This window comes from Danio rerio, chromosome 4 (assembly GCF_049306965.1).
Source record: "Danio rerio strain Tuebingen ecotype United States chromosome 4, GRCz12tu, whole genome shotgun sequence".
NCBI classification, from domain to species: Eukaryota; Metazoa; Chordata; class Actinopteri; order Cypriniformes; family Danionidae; genus Danio; species Danio rerio.
The window spans coordinates 19,391,435-19,414,739 of NC_133179.1; the positions used below are offsets into that span (position 1 = coordinate 19,391,435).

Consider the following 23,305-nt stretch of genomic DNA (forward strand, 5'->3'; position numbering starts at 1 on the left):
AAATACCCAAAATATACCCCGCACACACACAGAACAGGAGAGAGAGACCTTGCTGTTTGCCGAACATAAACGCATTAGAAGCTCAACAAAAAAGCACTTGTTTAATTTCTGTTTACATTCCTGTGTTGCTCTATCAGGAGCTCTTTTGTGTGCTTAAAACATTTAGTAACAGTAACTGAGCACATTAAACACACAAGGACATGTGTGTCTGACACACACACATTCCCTGACCGCTCACTGATTGACCACCTCTAGCTTTCTAAGGTAAGTTTGTATGGGGTCTTTCCTTTTCCTTTAAATCTTTAATATTAATGAATAATTGAACATACACATACATGCACATACAAAGAGATTTACAGTAACCAGAAAAATTACACAATTTATGCATCTGCCAAGTCAACAGGAGTGACAAAATGAAAAGGTTGCTTCCACTGTATGTCACTGACACACCTTTCCTAATAAATGCATGACTGTTTAATTGTTAATGCGAGACTTATGTTGTAATCGGTGTCGTGGAATGACGTCAGTAAAAATAAAAAGAGGCGAGGGCTGACACTTTATCTGCAAAGATCGAGCTGTGATCGCCTTGATAATTATTATGACTCTAGGTGTAAAGTCTATGCTGTAAAGCTCAGTCTGGTCTCCCTGATATATAATGATATGTCATTATTCTTTCCCTCAACGATGACGCATATGAAAAGGAATGATAAGATGCTCAATTAAACATGAAAAATCTTTTTAAGAATTGTTATTCCCTTGATGTTCTGAATAAAGAATACTCTTGAGTATGTTATTTGCATTTACTATTTGTCTTTGAAAAGAAAAAGTTGCAATTTCTAAGAGAAATTTTTTTACAGAAATGTAATATTTTAATAATAAAAAATGGTGGATCTCTGGGTCAAAAATGGACAAACCCTACAATAGGGTATATGCCGAAGCATGCTAAAAGGACTTTTAATTTGCCAGTAACCTGGGTTAAGCGCTTCCGGCGAACTGTATGCCAATGCAAAAACTGGCGCGTTTAAGGGCTGTTTTCTTTAAAAATCAGCGATCTCCACCAGCTGAGTGATATCCGATAAAAAAGTGGGTCTTAGATTGTACAAGAAGCACTGCATTAAATGACATTTTACCCCGCTATGTCTTTATAATATGAGCATTTATTTTACCCCAGTATATTCAATGGAGCTTCTGCGCTAGCCTGCCGATTCTGACGGGCGCGTGCGAGTAAACAGCTTTTTGTCTCGTTTTACGCTTGAGCAACTAATTGAATGCCAAAGTTTATTTACCGAATGTATTTTAGTGATGTTACAACATCAATGCTGTAAAAGGAACCGTATAAATTGGAAAAAGTTCACATTAACAGATCACCGTAAGTTTATCAGTATGGGAAAAACACTAGCTCGGCATATACCTTATTGTGTTAAAAAATGTCATTTAAATAAAAAAAAATAAGAGCTTTAAAAAAACTAAATTGGGTTCGTAGATTATTTTGTTAGGGTTTGTTATTTAAAAATCTTAGTTCTAATTATTACATTAAAAAGAATAAAAAGAAAAACAAAATCGTAATTTTTTTTTTCATAATCGCATTATGTTTGAAAGCATCCTCATTTTACAGCATTTTTACGCAAGTGACTAACACTCTGAACAGCACTGTAGCTATGCAGGTAGTTTTTTTTTTAAGCATCTTAGAGATGTTGCCAAAGTTTTTCTGGATTTAGTTTGCCTTGTTTCTTTATGCTTTTTTATGTCATTCCAGACAGAATGGATGATGATCCGATCTCTGTGAAGTTGTCAGACTCCTTGTGTAGACAATAGTCTCACTGTATAATTACAAACAATTACAAAAATAATGTAAATCATGTAAAATGTAAATTGATATTTCAAACTAACAAGCTACAGAAAAATACACTTTATTAGTGGCCTAGGAGTTTTGTACAGCACTGTTTTGTACTGGTTTTTTGATTGCATATCAATGTAGATCACCATGCTGAAATATATCAGGTCTCATATAACTTTACTGACAAAAAACTGGTTTGAACTCATCTGAAATAGCATTTACAGTGTAGTCTTTCAGCATACAGCAGACGCGTCTGAAACCTGCTATATCAAAGAGCTGCCAGTTCTGATGTGAGCTACTGGACCTCAACTAAACAGAAGCATAAACTAATCTGATGATAAAAGCTGCAGGTTCGGATGCAACAGAAGGACTGGATCTGCTCATTCGCAAATATGATTAACAGACACTGCTATGACTTTACAGAAAATAATGCAAACAACAAAACGCAATGAATATGTAAGAAGCAGATCCGAAGATATATAGCTTGGCAAAAGATTGCTGATTGAAATATTTACCATTTAATTTGATGCAAGTTTATACAAAATATTGTGCCGTTAATTGTGATAATGATATTGTACAAAGCAATGCCAGCCATTTGAATTGGTTTGTTATACTGATAATCAAACAGGTGGTGCTTTTAAACTGATAGTTCACCCACAAATGAAAATCTACTCACTATTACACACATAAACCTTTATAAGTTTTCTTTCTTCCGGTTGAACACAGCATGGTAGAAAAAACAAATGCTATGGAAGTCAATGGTTACACTTTTCCAAATTTCAAAATATTTGATTTTTGTCTTTAACAACTCAAATTCAAACAGGTTTGTGGCAAAAAGTGAGTAAATGATGACTTTCCATTTAAATAGTATTTTTAATTGAAAAATTAAATTTTTTATTGTAAAATTTATTTAAATTTGTATTAAATGTTTTGTCTTTTAAACTCAATATATAAAACGTACTTTCACTTTAAAAAGCCAGTAAACCCGTTTTTTTTTTTTTTAAATATTTTTAAAACATACTGTATGTGCATATTTATAAAAAATTAAGTTAGGCCAACTTAACTGTTTCAGGTTAAAGCAGTTTGCTCACTTTAAGTAAAGTCAACTAATAATTCTTTTAAATAGTAACAGTTTTATACAGATGCATTTTGTCATTTTATTATTAATAAATAAACAATAGTGACATTAATATGCACTTAAAGATAAGTCATTTGGACAGAAAGTCATTGCTGTGCAACATTTTCAGAGTATCACGAGAATAAAACCTGCATTTTCAAAGGAATTGCAATGTATGCGAGTCATTACTTTGCAGCCTCATTTCTGTCAAAATGTCCTGATATAACTTAAATCACATTGAGGGGATATTTTACATATTGTACCTACAATAAGTGTACTGTAGAGTGTCACAAAAAATGTATACTCAAGTGGCAAATGTGAATCAATTATATACAAATTTTATAGGAGTAAATAAAATACTCTTTTGTAACTTTTTTAAAAATGAACTGTAATAATTGTGGTATGCTTTAGTTAGATTTTAAATCACAGACACTGCAATTTGATTATACAGTTTTGGTCAAAAGGATTTGTGCATTTTGTAAGTACGAGCAAAGAATTCTGTGAAACAAATCTGCTTTGTACTTTTTATTTAAAAAAATCACTAACCTTTTATTAAAAATAAAACAATTGGAAGTTGAAGGTAATCTTACTTTGAAATAGATACTTTACTCCAATACACAGGGAGAATGTGCAGGATCTTAAATACTGAGGCCTGATTTTCAGCCAAAGGTCTTGCACATGTTGGTGAGATAAACATTATAGATTCTATTAAAAAGCATCAGGTAAAAAAAACAAAAAAAAAACAATTCATTCATGTTGTCCCATTACAAATCAATTAAGTTAACAATATTATTTTTTAGGTAAATTGAACGTAAAAGACTTAGGTTTCCTAACTCAGTTTAAATAAGTAGTTTGAACAAGAATTTGTTGAGTGTATAGTTTGACATTCCTGAATGATAAAAATCCAAAACAAGGACATTACAGTGTATATATAATATAATTAATTATAATAAAAAATAAATAAAAAGTTCTGAAATAATTGTGGGAATGTAATAACATGAATAATAATAATAAAATAATAATAGTAAAAAAGTTCGGAAATTAGTGTAGAAACAATAATAATAATAACAATAATTATTATTATTACTATTAGTAGTAGTAATCACAAGAGAAAGGCAGTAGCATTATGGCAATATTTCAGTAATCAATTGTTAAGTGGTAGTTTCTGGGTTCACGTCTCTACTAATTTGAATTGAGCAAATATTTGTTTATGAGCACTTTTTAGTCTTATCACACATTAAAGTGAATTTTATATAAAATCATGGTGTACACAAAAGTCTCTGGACTTGCTGCATCACAGACATCAATATTTAACCAATTAATAAAAAATAAAAAAAATCAATAACTTTCTGGCAATCTAATATTAGGCCTATATATATATATATATATATATATATATATATATATATATATATATATATATATATATATATATATATATATATATATATAAAACGTTTGTGATTTTTGAAAGTATTACATCGCTTTGTAAACATGTCCCCATACATTTTGATAGAGTGCTAGAGTGCTTGGACCCGAAAGCCACTTTGCATGACGTCACACTTAAAATTGGATTAAGGCAATATACAAATTTTTTATTAACTTATATAAGAATAAATATTAAATAAAACATTCTCTTTTTTAACCTGCTTAAAATGCCTTTTGCAATGACAGTATTCGCAAAACAGCATGTGCCCTAAACTTTGCATAAAACAATTACTGACGCACGCTTTAATCAAAACATGAATTTATAAAGCAGGAAGTGACATATAAACAATAACAGAATGTCCTTCTTCAGGTGCAGCATGTCAATACGTAGAACTGGGTGAACAGGTGTTTGTGCACAACTGATAATAATAATAATAATAACACTAGATAGTATCAATTAGTTTAAGCAGACAGACCAATCAGCAACTAAAATCAATTCTACAGCTGGTTAAATAAGTCCCAATATCAATATGACATTTTTACATTTAGAAACGAAACATCCACAAGTCAAAGAAGATCATAAAAGGCTGATTTTATTTCAGCATAAATCAAAAGACTGCACCGTATGAGGAATGAGGGGATGAAAGAAAGCAATCGATAAGCGTTGAGCTTTTGTCAAGGTTTTATCAGAGAGAACAATGGTCATGGATAAGAGGAGATGTGGCCAGCATCTTGATAAATGTTAATAATTACAGACATGATAAGTCTAGCAATTTATAAATGAACAGGGTCTTAAAGATCTCACTGAGAGCACTTGCAGCTGCTGAAGACACTTACACATCAGGGAATATTAGATACTTTCACTGAATTACACAACAGGTAGGAATATCACTTTGTAAAAATACTACTATATTAAGAAGTTTTATGTATATAGTCCTATGATCACCAAGGCTGCATTTATTTGGTATAAATGCAGCATAAATAGCAATATGGAAAGGATTTTGTTTTTAAATATTAACTATTTTCTGCATGAATATATTTTAAAAAATGTCATTCATTAAAAAAAAAAAAGAAATATTTTTACTTTTGATTACTTATACATATACATACCTATATATATATAAAGTAATGTTCATTTCTCAGGATTACTGATAGGCTAAAATAACTTTGTTACTTCCTTAACTTATTATTATTATTATTATTATTATTATTATTATTTTTATTATTATTAAAACTGAACCTTAAAAAGTATGATTATTATAAATTATGTAAAATTAGTATTTATTATTATTAATTAATAGAATTTAATTTTTTATAATTAAAAACAATGATAATAACATTTCTATTTCAGTGAACTTAATTTATAATATTTAGCATTTCTTATTTAGAGACATTTTAATAAAAACTGTTCCAATGTAATTATTATTGTTTGCATTATTATTATTATTATTATTATTTCTGTTTTATCTTTAAGAATTTGATAAGCAGTGCAGATATTGTCACATTTAAAATTAAATTAAACGTAGAAAACTATTACATTAATTTATATTGTACATATATTATTTATGTTTTATATTGTACTATATATATTTTAAAAATAGAATTGTTGATAATCATTTATTAATATTATTATTATTATTATTATTATTAATCTTGGCTCGTTAACATTTATTAAGTGATTTATATAAATACAACTTTAATAATATAATAATGAATTATAATTACAAATGATTAGGAAATAATTCAATATCAAATAGCTAATATAGCATTTGTCTTTACTTTTCTTACTTTTTTATTTAGCATTTATTTAAATGTTTTTACTACTATTTTTTAGTCAATACTGTCACTTTTAATTGTATTTAATTCATCCTTACTGCATACAATTAATTCCTCATTAAATAATTTCTTCAGAAATGTTAAATCTTAGTCAGTTTATTCCAAGCAAAAAAATAATAAAGCACATTTTTAAAAGACAAGCAAAAGGTATATATTATGTAATCAAAATCAAATGCTTGGTGTCACGGCGGCGCAGTGGGTAGCACAATCGCCTCACAGCAAGACGGTTGCTGTGTGGAGTTTGCACATTCTCCCTGTGTTCGCGTGGGTTTCCTCCGAGTTCTCCGATTTCCCCCAATTGGTAAATTGGATATGCTAAATTGTCCATAGAGTATGTGTGTGAACAGGTGTGTATGGCTGTTTCCCAGTAATGGGTTGCAGCTGGAAGGGCATCCGCTGCGTAAAAAAAATGCTGGATATGTTGGTGGTTCATTCCGCTGTGGTGACCCTAGATTAATAAAGGGACTAAGCCGAAAAGAAAATACTGTAAATGAATTAATGAAATCAATTGCTTAACTTTAGCCAAGTTAAGTCACTGTTAATCCTTCAAATTATTCATGGTTAAAATAAAAATAACAATGAATATTTGAACAGTAAACTTTCTCTACTGTTAATTATGATAGCAAAACTACTCACAAGAAGCCAAGAATAACCTTATATATTTAACAAAGCATCCGAAATAGTGGGAAACCCCACATAAAGCATCAGTCTCAGAGATATGAGGCTATAAGTGACAGATATGAGCAGAAATGTGGAGTGCATGATGTTTACTCAGAGCAAACACCTACATCTTACACATCATTGTCCAGATAAATAGGAAAGCTTGACAGTGACCAGAGCTTAAGTCAATTGTCTTTGTCCTGCAGACAACACACACAGAAAGAGAGAGAGGTCAGGAGTGCTTTTACACAATGCTGCGAGCGTCAGCGCAGAAGTACACGGTGAGCAGAGCACTTTACTCAGAAGAGCACCTAGAAGAGGAACATGCTAAAGCCTACCGCAAACACAAGGGCCTGCTGGACCACATCAAACTCTACTGCACGTAAGAACACTCAATATTCACATTGATTTATCTACAGATTTAATTCTGCTTTATTTATCACTATAAGTAGATTAAAAGTATGCTATGTGTTCTCATTATTATAATAATATTAATAGGCCTCAATGTTAAAATCTTAGTAGAGGGAAGAATTTATCTATGCATTCAATATATTTTATTTATTTTTCTTCTTTATTTTCTGCTTTAATAAAAATAGCAATGATATATTAGCCCTTGCTGTTGTTATTAACATCATCATCATCAAAGCTGAACTTTTTAAAATGTATTAAGCGGTGTATACACAATTTTAATAATTAGAGGCAAAAAGCTACTGTATTTTTCTATGCATAAAATATATATATATATATATATATATATATATATATATATATATATATATATATATATATATATATATATATATATATATATATATATATATATATATATAGTACATAGAATTATATAGAATTATTAGCCCCCTTTGAAGTTTTTTTCTTTTTTAAATATTTCTCACATGATGTTTAACAGATCAACGAAAAATTTTCACATTATGTCTGATATTATTTTTTCTTCTGGAGAAAGTCTTATTTGTTTATATATTTTTTTAAGATCAAAATTATTAGCCCCTTTAAGCTATACATTTTTTTTAATAGTCGGCAGAATAAAGCATCATTATACAATAACTTGCCTAATTACCCTAACCTGCCTAGTTAACCAAACTAACCTAGTTAAGCCTTTAAATGTCAGTTTAAGCTGTATAGAAGTGGCTTGAAAAATAATAATTAAGGGGGGCTAATAATTCTGACTTCAACCGTATGTATGTATGTATGTATGTATGTATGTATGTATGTATATTTATTTATATTTATTATTGTTGTAATTTAATATATTATTATTGTTATTATTATTATTATTAATATCAAAGCTGCATTTTTTACTTTTATTAAACAGAGTATATACACATTTTTAATATTTAGATGCAATAGACTACTGTATTTAATATGTATTATCCATTTTTGTTTTATTTTACAGCTTCATTTAAAACAGTTACAACACTTTTGTGCATTTATTATTATTATCATTATTATGTTTTTATTTTTCTCTGTTTTAATTTTACACTATATGCATGTTAAAATAGCTGCAATGTGTTAGCTTAACTCATTATTATTAATAGACAAGACTTATTTATATCACTTATAATATATATATATACAGTATTACTATTATTAATGTTATTATTGTGTGGTTGTTATTATTATTTTTATTATTATTATCAATGCTCTATTTTTAACTTTTATTAAAGAGTGTATAAATATTTATAACATTGAGAGGCAATAAACTACTGTATTTGTTTATGTATTATATTACTTTTTTGTTTTATTTTCAAGTTTTACTGAAAACAGTTACTGCACTTCTGTATTCATTATTATTATTGTTATTATTCAGACTTAAAAATTTAAATTTTTATTAAGTAGTTTATAAATAACAATTTATAATTATAATAAAATATTTTGCAATGTTTTTTTTATCTAGTTTGTCTTATTGTGCTTATTTTAAGCAAATATTTTAAATATTTCGTATTATGATTATTATATTATTATATATTATTAAGCTTAAACTTTCCACATTTATAAATAGGTGCCAGAAAAAAATTATAATACATTTTCTAAAATATGTTTATTATTATTATCATTAGTAGTAGTATTATTAATTTAATAATTATTAACAATTTAAGAAATCAACTTCCTTCCTTGTTTGTTTGTGTTTACTAGTTGTACCTCTGAACGTGCGAAGAATGCTGCTCTTTCTCTGTTGCCTGTCATTGGGTGGATGAAGATCTACTCCATCAAGGAATGGCTGCTGAATGACATTGTGTCTGGTGTCAGCACTGGACTAGTGGCTGTCCTGCAAGGTATATCATCCTTCTATTAATAATTATTACTCAGCAACAATTACAACACAAGCTCGGCTCTTGAAACAGTCATGATATTAGATGAAATATGACATGCCATAGAAATGTAGTTTTATCTTTATGAACCGAGGTCTGTGACTGATTGGTGATTACTGACGTGAGTCTACATAGTCTTTGATGAGATAACTGTGACAAAAATATGATATGACATGACAAAATGTGTCAGAATAAGTGAAAAGTGCTTTCATCTGCGATCAGCAAGGGAAATGATAAACAGAAGATAAGCCAGAAATATAGTAAATATTGACCAGGGGAAGCACTTAAATGTTTGAGACATTTCATATAAAAGTTGTTTGGATATTTTACAATTAATTTTTTAACACATATGTCACCCTGGATAACCAAAACTTGCCTTATTTTGTGTGAGTATATTTGCAGAAATAAAAAAGAAAGTAAAAATTAGCAATATTTATTTTATGCCAAAGACCATTAGAATATTAAGTAAAGATATTCCATGAGGAAGTAAATTTCCTATACTGTAAATCTATCAAAACATATTTTTTGATGAGTAATATGACTCACTAAGAACTTAATTTGGACAACTTCAAAGGCAGTTTCCAAATATTGAAATTTTCCTCAATCCTCAAATTCCAGATGCTTCAAACACTTGTATTAAACTTGTATATGCTACATACTGTATTCAACATTTAAAATGAATCAAAAATGTTTTTCACAATTGTCTTTAGGCAAGAAATGGGTGTTGTTCAATAGTGTTAGGGCAAATTTGATGAAAAGTGATGACCCACTTCAAATGTACATATACTGTATAGTCCTACGATCACCAAGGCTGCATTCATTTGATCTAAAATGGAGCATGAATAGAAATACAGTGTAAAATTAATTTAATCCAATCAACTATTTTCTGTATGAATGTATTTTTAAAACATCACTCATTGCTTCTAAGACTGCTGAAATATTTTTTTTTTTTACTTTTAATTACTTATAATGCAGAAAAGTTTAGATTTTTCTCAAACTTCAGATTCCAGGATTTTCAAATGCTTGTTTCTTGAAAGTATATTTGTATCTATATGCAAATATTAGCATATACTAACAAACCACAAATCAGTGAAATGCTTATTGATGTATGATGTATAAATTTCAATAAAAAAATAGATCTTTATGATTGGTTTTGTGGTCCAGGTTCACATAAAAAGTAACCATATAAAAAACAGGTCATTTGTGACCCAGTCATGCAATGAAGTACAGTTAGACGTCAAAAAGTGCAATGGATTATCTATAATGTATAAATTGATTCATGCAGCTACATTGAAGTGTCAAAGATCCTATGTAAAATATATTCCTTTTACACATCCTATTACACTTTTTGGGTGCAATTTTTTGGACACACATTAATATCGTATTAGATCATATTAAATCATAAAACACGAGTGTTTTACAAATTTAGACAGCTTTTAAGAAATAACGAGAATTTCTTTCCTTCTTATATAGTTTTGTAGTGATAACACTCATATAACAAACAATCAACTATGTGTTTCTGTTATTATTTAATGTAAAAAATGCTGGGTTCAACACAAGTTATCCATGTTGTCTCAGCAGAAACTGATCAAGTTCACCCTTTTTCAGTGGATTCAAATTTAACTGGATTCAACATAAAACAATTAAGTTGTTCCACAAAAAAACTCAAGAATTGTGTTCATTCAGCTAATTTTAAGTAATTAGCAAAACTATTTTTGACTGTTTATAACTCCTAATTTTTTTTAATGAATCAAAATGAATAGAGCAAAAGTAGGCAAGACAAACATGCAAAAACATATGCATTTGAATCTTTTAATTTTCACCATCACTAATGAGAAGCTTCAGATCAGACACAATATATACTATATAATATATATACCAGTTTTTTTACGCAATAATTTCATTCAATCTGACCAAAAATCTGAAAATTATTTTGCTGATGTCAAATGCATCATGAAGGTTACATTTCCCAATTACAACTGTATCAGTATAAAAATCCTACAAAGTCCTTTCTAACTGGTTAACAAGAATCTGAACTGTTTTTGCTTATGTCATGTACACACTTCAAAAAATCAACAGGATTCTCATTAGCAATGGCCTTGAGAGCAGTAGATCAAATGAATGTGTTGATAAAGTAGACAGAAGTGAATGAGGGCATCTTTAGTTCAGATAGAGATTATACAACTATGAACTACCAGAGCCGAGTTAATAATTATCATTAATTATCCATATTTTCCCCCACAGGACTAGCCTTCAGTTTGCTGGCTTCCATCTCTACCTGGTATGGGTTGTATGCTGCTTTTTTCCCAGTAATCATCTACTTTTTCCTGGGCACCTCACGACACATTTCAGTAGGTGAGTATAAATAGTCAACAGAGGAATAAGTGCTCATTTAGATTTGGCACATAAGTAACTTTAGGGTAAGTCAATTAGCATCCTCCATTTGGCTGTTTACTTGGCATGTTCCATTTCAAAACGACATCAGAAAATATGTTAATTCGAAAAAACTAATTGATTGGATGCCAATTGACTACATAGATGTCAAAATGACATGAAACTGACTAACATTGGCATAAAAAAAGCATATAAAACTAGATTACACGATGTACAGGATGATGAGTTTTGATGAGTTTGTTAATACCAATGTCTATGTTTTAATATCAAGATAGTTTACATGCATTGCAGGGATGTAAAATCCAATGTAAATTAGTCATTTGTAGTTGAATCTTTCAGATGAATACATTTTCTTACATTATATTACTTTTTATGTTGGTACTTTTGTAGTGAAAGGGACATCAATGTGTGGATGTCAAATCAACGTCAAGATATTTTTTTGACGTCAAGGCACCTGCCGAGAAATACTTCATCATACTGAAATAAAATGCAGCAACATCTGGTTCACGCATATTTGAGTTCATTTAAATAAAAAAAGTTCATTTAAATATGTCTAAATGTGGCTTTAAATTATATTTTACTACTAAATGCTTGTAATTATTCATCTCAGCCTCAGAACTTTATTTTAAGATGTCATTGTTACATGTTTCATGTGCTTACAATAGAAAATACTGTTAATTATACATAATTACATGCATCTAATCTGCTTATCTCTACACTTCAAATCCCAAACATCAGTGGAGATAAAAATAAAAAAAAACAATTTATATACAGAAATAATTTAGTGTATACTGTACCATTCAGAATATAGCATACTAACCTAACAGTATTTTTAAATATACTGTAAACAAAAACACTCTATTCCTGGAAATCACATGCAGTGATCAAAAATAGAGAACAGCAATGATTTCTGAAGGTTATAAATTTAACCCAAATTCTAATCCTGACTACATAGTACAGCAAGTACATGCAATTAATTAATTACTCAGCAGTTCAATGAATAGTTTCCCTTCAACAAGGACATCTTAAAATAGTGTAACCTGAGATTATTTCTGACATTATAGAAGTATGTTACAAATGTTATGTGTGATTACTTACAGAAACGTGTTTGCTTATATCGTTTGACAAAACTCATATGTAAAACTTAATTTTACTGAGTAATTATTACACATTTTTATCTTTTTTTTTACTATAGCTAGACGTTAATGATAGATATCCAAAAGATAAGATCGACGTATATAATAGCATATAACATACTGAAAAATCAACTGACCATTATTTGTTGTTGTTGAAACCAGGAGCTTTCCCTGTATTGAGTCTCATGGTGGGTGCAGTAGTGACCAAACTGGTGCCAGATGAGGGTCCGCCTGCCAACATCACTGCCTTTGAGGGCCTGACAAAAGAAGAGCAGAGAATCTTAGTGTCTGCCTCCCTCACTTTCCTAGTTGGTTTATTCCAGGTACAATCAACAAGATTCCCATATTAAGTCATATATCAAATTCCCTGACTTTTCCCTGACTTATACTGGCTTAAAAGCTGAACTAATATGACATCATATTAATAAAAAAAACAGGATGTTATTTCCCTTATATATTAATAATATCAAATTAAAATAATAACCTATTAAAATGATTTTAGCTTGATTATCATTTTGCATTACTTTTGATAACAACGGACAATTAACCTCAGATTTTGAATAAAACGCAAAGTGCTTTATTCTATTTTTGACAACTCGTTGGTAGTTTCACAAACTTTAGATTTAGCTTTTTTTTAATCATTACTTTTTAACACCCAGTCTTTGAAGTGGTCATTTTAAAGACAAAGTATTATCATGTCATGTTTGCCTTAGCTAACAGGTATAATAAACATAATAGGCGTGAAATAAGGAAATAAAAAAGTGATTTAAAGAAGTGGAAAATTGAAAAGTGACAAACAAAAATCCCTGATATGTTATAATTAGACCAACAAACGATTAACATTCCCTGACTATCAATGCTTGAAATAGACCTTTTAAAATTCCATGACCTATGTAAAACCGGCATCAACCATCCTGCCATTATACAACTTAAAAACAATGACCGTTTCTATTCATATCAATGTTAATCTTTCTTTTTATTTCCAGCTAGGTATGGGGCTTCTACAGGTGGGCTTCATTGTCATGTACCTGTCGGAACCGTATATATCAGGATTCACCACCGCAGCTGCTGTTCACATCCTGGTTTCTCAGCTCAAGTTCATATTAGGGCTGACGGTCCCAGGTTTTAGCGGACCACTATCTATCATATATGTAGGTCATTTCACACTTTTTCATACAAATTGCAATTATGATTGTCAATTAACTTAATTAACCTGCTTAACTCTACACTTCAAATCCTAAACTACAGTGGAGATAAAGATTAGACAATTTATAAACTAAAAATTTATCAAAATATAGAATGCTAACATAACAGTGTTTTACAATATACCGTAAACAAAAACCCTTTATTTCTTGGAATCACAGTGATCAAAATTAGAGAGCGACAATGATTTTTGAAAATTGCAGCAGTCAAAAATAAGTAGTAAGTGTCCAAGCCTTTGCTTTGAATGACTTCAGCACATCCGCAGCTGAAACTGCAGTGCAAGAGTTGATCATTTTGGATTATTTTCCAGGAAAAGACTATACAAATTATAGAATAAATAGATGCAAAATTCATCTTGCCATATTTAGATATTGCCTCAAAGCTCCGATGCACTATAAAAACTTCTGGGTTTCACGCAATTCCTTTATGTTGTCCCAACACAAATTGATATGGTTAACTTAATTGTATTATGTTCAACCCACCTAAATTTATACAAATTATTAAGTTGTCCCCTAAAGACTTTGGCATTGTGTTGTTTCAACTGATTTTAAGTAGTTTAAACAAGCAGCAAAAGTAAATTTCAAGTATGTATTGAATTAAAACAATTCCGAGTAGGTAACTAATCACTTTTTAGTGTACAAACAAATACAGTACTAGTAATGCTGTATTATTTGAAGCACAACTAAGATTTGTTTGTACACTGTAAAAAGTGATTACTTGAATAAACCAGTTGCCTTAAAAGTGACTTTAGAGTAAAGACAACTTAAGTGAGCAAACCCATTATAACCTATAGAACTGTTACATTTACCTAACTTGATTTACTTAATAAAATGGCATTGGTATTAATCTCATTGCCTTAAAATGATTAAGTCAACTAATCACTAAAAGCAATGGATTTACTCACTTTAATAATCACTGTTATTCTAATATTCAGCACTCATGTTAATTCCCGAGAGCTATCAAAAACTTTTTCACCACATCTCGAATCTTGTGAAAAAAGTGAAAAAAAATCACCACATCTCGAACCCATATCACAGACTGTACCTCTACACTGTATTCAATTATTTTTGTTCTATTGTAAATGACATTTGAGGGATTTTGTATGACCTTGCATGTGTAAAATCCAAAAAGAAAATGTACCCCCCACACAAAAAATTCTTCCGACAACAGGGCATAAAACAGATACCTAAAACAGCATATGTCCTTTGTTTTACCTGCAGACTCTAGAAAGTGTATTTACCCAGATCACCTCTACTAACATCCATGATCTGGTCACCTCTATTGTGGTGATGGTGGCAGTGCTGGCAGTAAAGGAGATCAATGATAGGTTTAAGTCAAAGTTGCCAGTGCCTATCCCCATAGAAGTGATTATGGTAAGTATCTTGCCACTTTCACCTATACTGACAATGACATAATGCTATTCATCTTTATGGCGTGATAAAGTTTATCAACTGGTATGAATTTATATCGAACTATCATGCCAAGCACTTTATTAGTGAATATTTACTCAGTGTAAAGTATTTTTATAAATCCTGTCTCTCATTTTATCAGGTGTGTTCAAAGCAAACATTAAATGTTCAAATCATTAAATCATAACTTTTACCAACAGACAATCATAGCATGTGGCGTCTCCTATGCATTCAACTTCAGGGATAATCACGGAGTGGATGTGGTGGGAAAAATACCAAACACGTGAGCACTGCAATCTACATAATAAATAATAATAATTAAAAATATATACTTAGGGAAAACCTATGAATATTTTCCTGTTGATATTTATAACATTTTGAACATCTGGCATTGTAACAAATTGCTAGAAGTTACTACCAGGTTACTTGCATTTTCCATCTCTGTTAGCATGTTTTAGCATGTCACTACCATTTTTTAGCTTGCTGCTAGCATGTTTATAAGATGTTAAATCAAACAATCTATCTATCTACAAAAGCATGTTGAAATAGTGTGTAGAAATACTAACAATTTATTAGCATGCTAGAAACATGCAAGACAAACGTAAAACACGTCAGCAACATGTTAAAACATGCCAGCAGAATGTTAAAACAAGCTAAAACATACTACTGACGTGCTAGAAAATGTAATGTGCAACATTTTAAGTCAGCTACTTGCTAGAACATGCGAGCAACATGTATCCGTCGAGTATTTAAATCTTAAAAATCTACTCATCAAAGCTTACTTCAAACCTATAATTTTAAACTTAACCCATTCAGCAACACAAAATCTATCTATCTATGAAAACATGTGGAATTAATATGTAAAAATGCTAATACACTAACATGCTAAAACATACTTGACGCATAGCAAAATGTTAAAACATGATAGCAACATGTTAAAACATGCCAGCAGAAGGTTAAAACAAGCTAAACATGCTACTGACGTTTTAAAACATGTTAGCAATGTGTTAAATTATATGTCAGCTACTTGTTAGAACATGCTAGCAATATGTATCCATCGAGCATTTAAACCAGTAAAATCTACTTATGAAAGCTTACTTCAAACCTATAACTTTTAAAATTTAACAATTTAGCAACACAAAAGCTATCTATCTATAAAATACATGTTGAATTAATTTGTAGTAATGCCAACAATATACTAGCATGCTAGACAAATGTTAAAAGATGATAGAAATATGTTAAAACATGCTAAAACATGCTACTGACATGCTAAAACAAATAATCAATATGCTACATTTTATGTCAGCTAATTGCTATAAATAGCTAGCAACATGAATCCGTCAAGCATTTAAACCTTTAAAATCCACTTATCAAAGCTTACTTCAAACCTATAACTTTTAAAATTATACCCTTTAGTAACACAAAAAATAGTCTAAAAGAAATTCTGTTTATAACTCTGAAAACTAAAGTTTCCTTACAAAGATTCGTAAAAAGCTAATATAGTTTTAAAGGGTCATTTGCTGCTATTACAGCAATAAAAAATCTCACTTCTATGTTTGTGACATAAGAAAATAACCACATTTTTGATCTGTCCAGGTTTGAGTCCCCAATTGCTCCCGACCTGCAGGTTTTCCAGATGGCCGCAGTTGATGCGTTCCCAATCGCTATTGTGGGATTTGCCGTGGCTTTCGCAGTGGCTAAAGTCTATTCTGTGAAGCACGACTACATTATAGATGGAAATCAAGTAAGCCCTAAATTATACTCCTCATAAAAGTCAATCAGTCTGTGGAAAAACATCTCTATTTACACGTACAATCACGCAGGAACTCATTGCCTTTGGAGCCAGCAACATCTTTGGAGGATCGTTCAAGGCTCTGGCAGCAAGTACGGCTCTGTCCAGAAGCGCAGTTCAGGAAAGCACCGGAGGAAAAACACAGGTAAACAAACTCCATGGATCAAACTTTCAATCTCTGTAAAATCATTTGTAAGTTTTTCTCACTGGCTGGAGCTCAAAAAGCTGATTTTGCATCTGTGAAATCTCAATTAGGGAATTTGTTAACCAGCCACAGAGAAATACTGGCCTCTAGTGCTCAGATATAATTAAGACATTTTGTAAATTGTAAAATAAACAGATCTGTGCCAGGAATAACAAGTTGTTTCTATTCAATTAATTAAAATCACTTTTTTTCTTGAACTAATATTAAATTGACAGATGTTTTAAAAAATCTTTGATGCTGCATATAGTGTTATGGAAAAGAATTAGGAGAACACTTGTTTCTTTAAATTAACTGGATTAATTGGTTTGGTTTTAAGTGGAATGTTAATGCTTAAATCTGTAAATGTCTGATAATATTTGTCCAAGTTTTAATTAAATATCAATTAATATCTATTTAATACGAATATTAATTAATAACAATGATATTATTAGAGGATATTTGCAGCAAACTACAAATAATCAATATGACAACTGTTTCCCATTTATGCACTATGTGTACTAATATGATATGTCTGTAAATCAGGACATTATATAAACATGTCTGAAAGCATAAGATTATTTGTTGCTTATTTGTTGATTATTTGTTGACCAATTGTGTATTTTATGCAACATTTTATTACAAATTTGGAAAAAAAACATCATCAGTTGTTTACAGAACAATTTTTACAATTTTCCATAGCTGTATATCTGTTCAAATTACAACAAAAACAAACTAGGAAATAATATTACATCTGTCTATCTCCTATATGTTTTAGAAATGTACTTCATTTATGTGGTGCCAAAGCTGAATTTTCAGCTCTCAAGCTAAATACTGGTTACTATAAATATGGCTTGATATTTTGTGAAAACTTATACATTTTTAAAGATTTTAGAACAGTATTTGGTTGAATTGCAGTAAAATATGTCTCACTTTTGAACAATTATATACATCCCTGCTTTACAAAAGTTATAATTCCCCTTTAAAAATTTCCATTTCAGATAGCTGGCTTACTCTCTGCTATTATCGTGTTGGTGGTCATTTTGGGAATTGGATTTTTGTTGGAACCTCTGCCAAAGGTAGGAATAAAATCCTGTAAAAATTCCTACGCTGTCCTAAAAAATAGCAAAGAAGTGTTTGTAATTTGAGGTTAATATTTGAAATATTTGTTTGCTGTGTCACTGCAGTCTGTTCTTGGTGCAGTGGTGATTGTGAACCTAAAGGGGATGTTGATGCAGGTGGTTACAGTTCCTTACCTGTGGAAGAAAGACCGTCCCGACTGCGTAAGTGTCTTTGTCTTCAGTCTCTAAAAGCAAAGTAAGAATTTCAGAATAAGAGTAATACAAACATTTGTTCATTTATTTTCTTTTCGGTTAGTCTCTTTATTAATCTGGGGTCACCACAGTGGAATGAACCCCCAACTTATCTGGCATATGTTTTATGCAGAGGTCGCACTTCCAACAGTAGTAATACAAACAGACAACCTGAATTTAAATTTCAACTTCTGAGATCAATGTAAAATACAGCAAATTAGAATAGGTGAATAGGGTAAAGAATGTAATTCACAAATAGTTATTTCCCTAGTTGACTAATTATTATAAATGCAAACATTTATGCAACCAGTTTTCTAAAATGTCCAGTTAAATATGTGAATGAGACATAAATGATTAAGTTAAATACACACTAATCCGCACACATATCTAGTACAAAAATCTGAACATTAAATGAATCCAGATTCATAATTCTTGTTTTAATTTAGACAAATTAAGAGTCAAAGACAGACAGACAGACAGACAGACATCTTCTGTAGAATGACATGTTGTACATAATCAGGCAAATTATATATGATGATGTCCCACAATAAAATCATTTAGAATATAAATATGCATAAAACTGGGAAATTTGATGTATTGGTAAAGAGGAGATTTATGCCTTAATAAACTAATTTAAAAAATTGCATTGAGTCTACCTTAGTTCAAACTTTAAAAATGTGGATGTTTTTACTCTTTAAGAAAACCCCAAAATCTCAATGTGCATGTATTTTTGACTGCAGTGTCTCACCTTTAAAGAATTCGACTGTCCAGTGGTTTATCACTGATTGTGTCCCACTCTGTTGTTAGATTGTTTGGGTAGGAACGTGTTTGGCTGCTATAATCCTGGGGCTGGACATTGGCCTGGCTGTTGGTCTTGGACTGGAGTTTCTCACTGTGGTCTTCAGGGCTCAGTTGTAAGTATTGACATCCAATTAACTGAATATGGATAAAATAAATAGTGGTCAGCAAAAAATAATATACCTTCCATTTATTAGAGATAAATAACATAGGAAATGTATCTTTCCAATGATCTTTTGCATTGTAAAAGCTGATTATTTAAGTTTACTTTAATAAAGTGAGTAAACCTGTCCCTTTAAAATGTATTCGTTTCTTAAAAAATAGTAAATCTTTTGCCTTAAAATTATTAAGCAAACAATAATTGTAAAAATTAGGTTGTCAACTTAAAAGTTGCAAGTTACACAGATAAATAAAAGCAAAAAAAATGCAAGTGATTATTTAGTGAATTATTTTTATTTTTTGCTGAATCTTTAAAAAGAAAATCTTCTAGCTATGTTCTTATAAAACTATTTCCCTCAAATAAAGACACAAGATGGATGAAATGTTTTTACTTTAAAGTCATCTAAGTCAACAAAGATAAAACAATTTAGTATTATGGTTATTTAATGTAAAAAAAAACAATATATTAGAAAATTGGGGGGAAAAATCCAGGCTCACTTACTTTTTTTAAGTGAAATAACTAATCTCTTTTTATTATATAATCAGTTAATTTATTTTGATTCTCAGTCCACGTTGCTGTGTCCTGGCTAATATCCCGGGGACAGATATCTACAGAGATCGTAAACATTACATCAATGTAAGTTCACCACAAATACGTGGCTTCTCCATATTTGGCAACATAGTATGCCAAAATGTCTTTCATTTATAACTTGGTGTGTCAATGTCCATGATGGACCAGTTTAAAGTGCATCTTAAAATCAAATGAATTAGATAAACAGGCTTGCATAGGTTTTATATTTCATTCTATTTCTCCTCCAGATCTTTGAGCCAGAGGGAGTGAAGATTTTCAGAATCCCATCTCCCATTTTCTTTGCAAATATCGAATTCTTTAGAGACAAACTAAAGGATGCTGTGAGTACATGAGTTTCACTGTGAAAACCCTCAGCTGATTTAAAAAAAAACTAACCAGATTCCTTCAATGCAGGTGGGCTTTAATCCTCTCAGAATCCTGAGGAAGAGAAACAAGGCTGTGAAGAAGATTAAGAAAATGTTAAAGAAAGGAGAGCTGACCTTAACCTCAGTACGTGTTCTCTATTTATAACATCATAAGAGTGAACTCAAGGACTTCCTAATGAGCGTTATGTAATGTAGTTGTAATCTTATTTAGCTATCTATCTAAATAACACCTGAATCTTATCATTTAGATATCTATCTGAAGTTCCTTTGATTTCTTTTGGATATAGAACGGACTACAGACCACATGTTTAATGCCAATTGAAGAGTCAGAGTATGACAGCAACGCAGATGATCTTGACCAGCCCACGGATTATACAGATCTTCCCATTCAGATAAACTGGAACGCAGAACTACCTGCCAACATCTCCGTCCCTCCGGTCAACATCCACAGTTTAATCCTGGATTTCTCTGCCGTCTCATTCATAGACATATCTGCAATCAAGGGTCTGAAAGCGGTAAAACACTTGTGTTCATTATGAAAGCAAAGCATCCATTTATACAGTTTAACTAATGTCTTAATATTCCTCAATAAATTGAACAACCCAAATAACAAAAACATTTGGTAAAATATAGTAAAATCCAGAATCTGTTTTTTGTTAAATCTCTTTAACTTTTTAACTCCTAAAAGTTGTTGCTTTAACTGATGAACTTCTATGTATTTTGACAATATAGAGATATTTCGATATCTGCAGCACTCTCAGTTAGGACAGAGGAAAAATAAAATCGAAAAAGGTTTTAAATTATCCAAGTGAGTCAGTTTTGAAACTGATTCCAATAAGAGGTTACAATAAGCCGGTAAATTGGGCATACATGTGGATTAGCTAAAGTTAACTAGATTAGTTAACTTTACTTAAAAAAATAATAAATTAGTAAACCTGTTGCTTATAAAGTGATTCATTGACTTGTTAAAAAGTGAGTAAACCTGTTACTTATAAAGTGATTAGCTGACTTTACAGATTGAAAAGTAAGTAAAGCTGCTGATTATGAAGTGATTAATTGACTATAAATATTAAGTAAATTAATGGTCATACTTATAAAAATCAACCTAACAGTTGCAAGTTGCTTACTTTAAGCTAAATTGTTGCTTTTAGGGAAACAGGTTTACTCACTTTTTAAAGTTATGTAACTAATTGTTTTTTAGAGTGTAAATAAAGGCATCGTCTCAGGATTTTGTGAGATTTTGAAAGAATTGTCAAAAACAAGACAAAAAACACATTTTACATGGGAAAAAAAAGCTAAGAATTCAAATCTTTCCCAAATTATCATATATAATATTGTGAAAAAATTGAGGAAACATGAAAGTCCCAAACCCAGCATTATTGGAGTGTGTTACAGCCATCAAAATGTTTATATATTTACTGACAGCATTAATTTAGTTGGTCAGTGAAAACACTGGAAATTTTGTCTTTGTACTTTTGTGAAATTAAATAATTCTTGTTCTTAAATGCTCAGATGTTTTCAGAACTGGGGTTGTACAAGCGGTATAGTTTGATCATATAAATCCATCCCTAATCAACCATAAACTCTTCTGTTTACAGGCCATAAAGGAATTTATACGCATTGATGTTGATGTTTACATAGTAGGTTGTGACAGTAAGTACTTTTTCCTTTCTGACTGCAGGTTAAAGGGCATTTGTAGAGCATTTTACAATGTTTTCCTTTATCTGCAATTATAATGTAGTGTAATGAGCTGCAATAATGAACTGAACTTCTAGTCTACTTCTAGGACTGACAGTTACAACTTACTAGAACTTCTATGTTTAGCTGTTTTGACAATTGTAAAGCAATATAGACATAAAGATGAATGGAATTGAATTGAATGATAAAAACTTGTAGTAACTCAGACCTTGTCATTTCCAGCGGGTATCATGGAGAAGCTAAAGAACTGTAAGTTTTTTGATGATGAAATCAAGTCGTCTATCTTCTTTCTGACCATCCACGATGCAGTGCTGTACATTCAAGAGTCCCATCCACCAAGGACTGTGAGTGAGAAGGTAAACAGATGTATTTGAATCTTTCATTAGTTTTTGCAATTAATTAAAACTGCATTGTTAAAATGTCTGTATGATTTAAACATATGCAAACAGGTCTCGGGAAGTCATCAGTATCAACACCTTAATGGCAGCAGTGTCTCCAATGGTGTGGCTCTCCAAGAAATTGCAGTAAGAAAGATTGAACCTGAAATATTAAATAATGCAATTTTAAAAAGACACAAAACCCAAAAATGAATATTTTTTCAAGGTGTTTACATACCTTCAGCCCATATGTAGATGACTTTTTTCTCCAGTTCAACATTAAAGAAGATTTATAGCTCAAACCATGGCCCATGGCGATCCATAAGATGCAAGTCAAGATCCATAGAACTTTGAGAGTCAAAAAAAAAAACATACATACGAAATGAATACATGTGATGATGTATTGAGATATTATGAGGCAAAATGAAAGACGGTGCTAGAAACTGAACATTATTTACAATAGTATAACTTTTAATTTACCTCAGATGCTGTTTGTTTATTACAACATCTGTTTAGTGTTTAGTATTCATTTTTTCCCACACAATAAGTGTACTGTACTATAAATAGTTGTGCCATAAATAGTCCATTTGTAAAACAGAGTGAGAGGTGCATTTGGCTTTGTGATTTTTTTTTATGTGTCATGAAAATAATGTGAAAAACACTGTAATTTAACCTGACAT

The 23,305-nt window shown here is 30.6% G+C and overlaps 1 protein-coding gene and 1 long non-coding RNA gene across 5 annotated transcripts in view; one reads left to right on the forward strand and one right to left on the reverse strand.

Moving 5' to 3' along the window:
• The window catches only part of slc26a3.2 (solute carrier family 26 member 3, tandem duplicate 2), a 23,975-nt gene continuing 670 nt past the window's right edge, over positions 1-23,305 (forward strand). The window contains exons 1-20 of one of the 2 annotated variants that reach the window (XM_005164755.6): positions 1-264; positions 7,085-7,260; positions 9,033-9,172; positions 11,453-11,563; positions 12,901-13,061; positions 13,725-13,889; positions 15,162-15,314; positions 15,551-15,633; positions 16,947-17,094; positions 17,174-17,287; positions 18,325-18,402; positions 18,511-18,606; positions 19,444-19,550; positions 20,161-20,230; positions 20,413-20,505; positions 20,579-20,674; positions 20,838-21,065; positions 22,149-22,203; positions 22,471-22,604; positions 22,698-22,772. In XM_005164755.6, the coding sequence (XP_005164812.1) occupies positions 7,130-7,260; positions 9,033-9,172; positions 11,453-11,563; positions 12,901-13,061; positions 13,725-13,889; positions 15,162-15,314; positions 15,551-15,633; positions 16,947-17,094; positions 17,174-17,287; positions 18,325-18,402; positions 18,511-18,606; positions 19,444-19,550; positions 20,161-20,230; positions 20,413-20,505; positions 20,579-20,674; positions 20,838-21,065; positions 22,149-22,203; positions 22,471-22,604; positions 22,698-22,772 (2,238 nt within the window). In that variant the 5' untranslated portion in view covers positions 1-264; positions 7,085-7,129. Of the gene's footprint in view, positions 265-5,195; positions 5,262-7,084; positions 7,261-9,032; positions 9,173-11,452; positions 11,564-12,900; positions 13,062-13,724; positions 13,890-15,161; positions 15,315-15,550; positions 15,634-16,946; positions 17,095-17,173; positions 17,288-18,324; positions 18,403-18,510; positions 18,607-19,443; positions 19,551-20,160; positions 20,231-20,412; positions 20,506-20,578; positions 20,675-20,837; positions 21,066-22,148; positions 22,204-22,470; positions 22,605-22,697; positions 22,773-23,305 lie in introns of those variants that run through there. The other variant, NM_001040175.1, reaches the window with a different exon arrangement.
• Positions 18,579-23,305, reverse strand: part of LOC110439362 (uncharacterized) — an 18,690-nt gene continuing 13,963 nt past the window's right edge. For all 3 annotated transcript variants that reach the window (XR_012402067.1, XR_012402068.1, XR_002458176.3), the window contains 6 exons: positions 22,864-22,973; positions 22,725-22,788; positions 22,457-22,590; positions 20,561-21,056; positions 19,385-19,572; positions 18,579-18,629 (listed from right to left, as the gene is read on the reverse strand). This is a non-coding gene — a long non-coding RNA (uncharacterized lncRNA). The remainder of the gene's footprint in view (positions 18,630-19,384; positions 19,573-20,560; positions 21,057-22,456; positions 22,591-22,724; positions 22,789-22,863; positions 22,974-23,305) is intronic.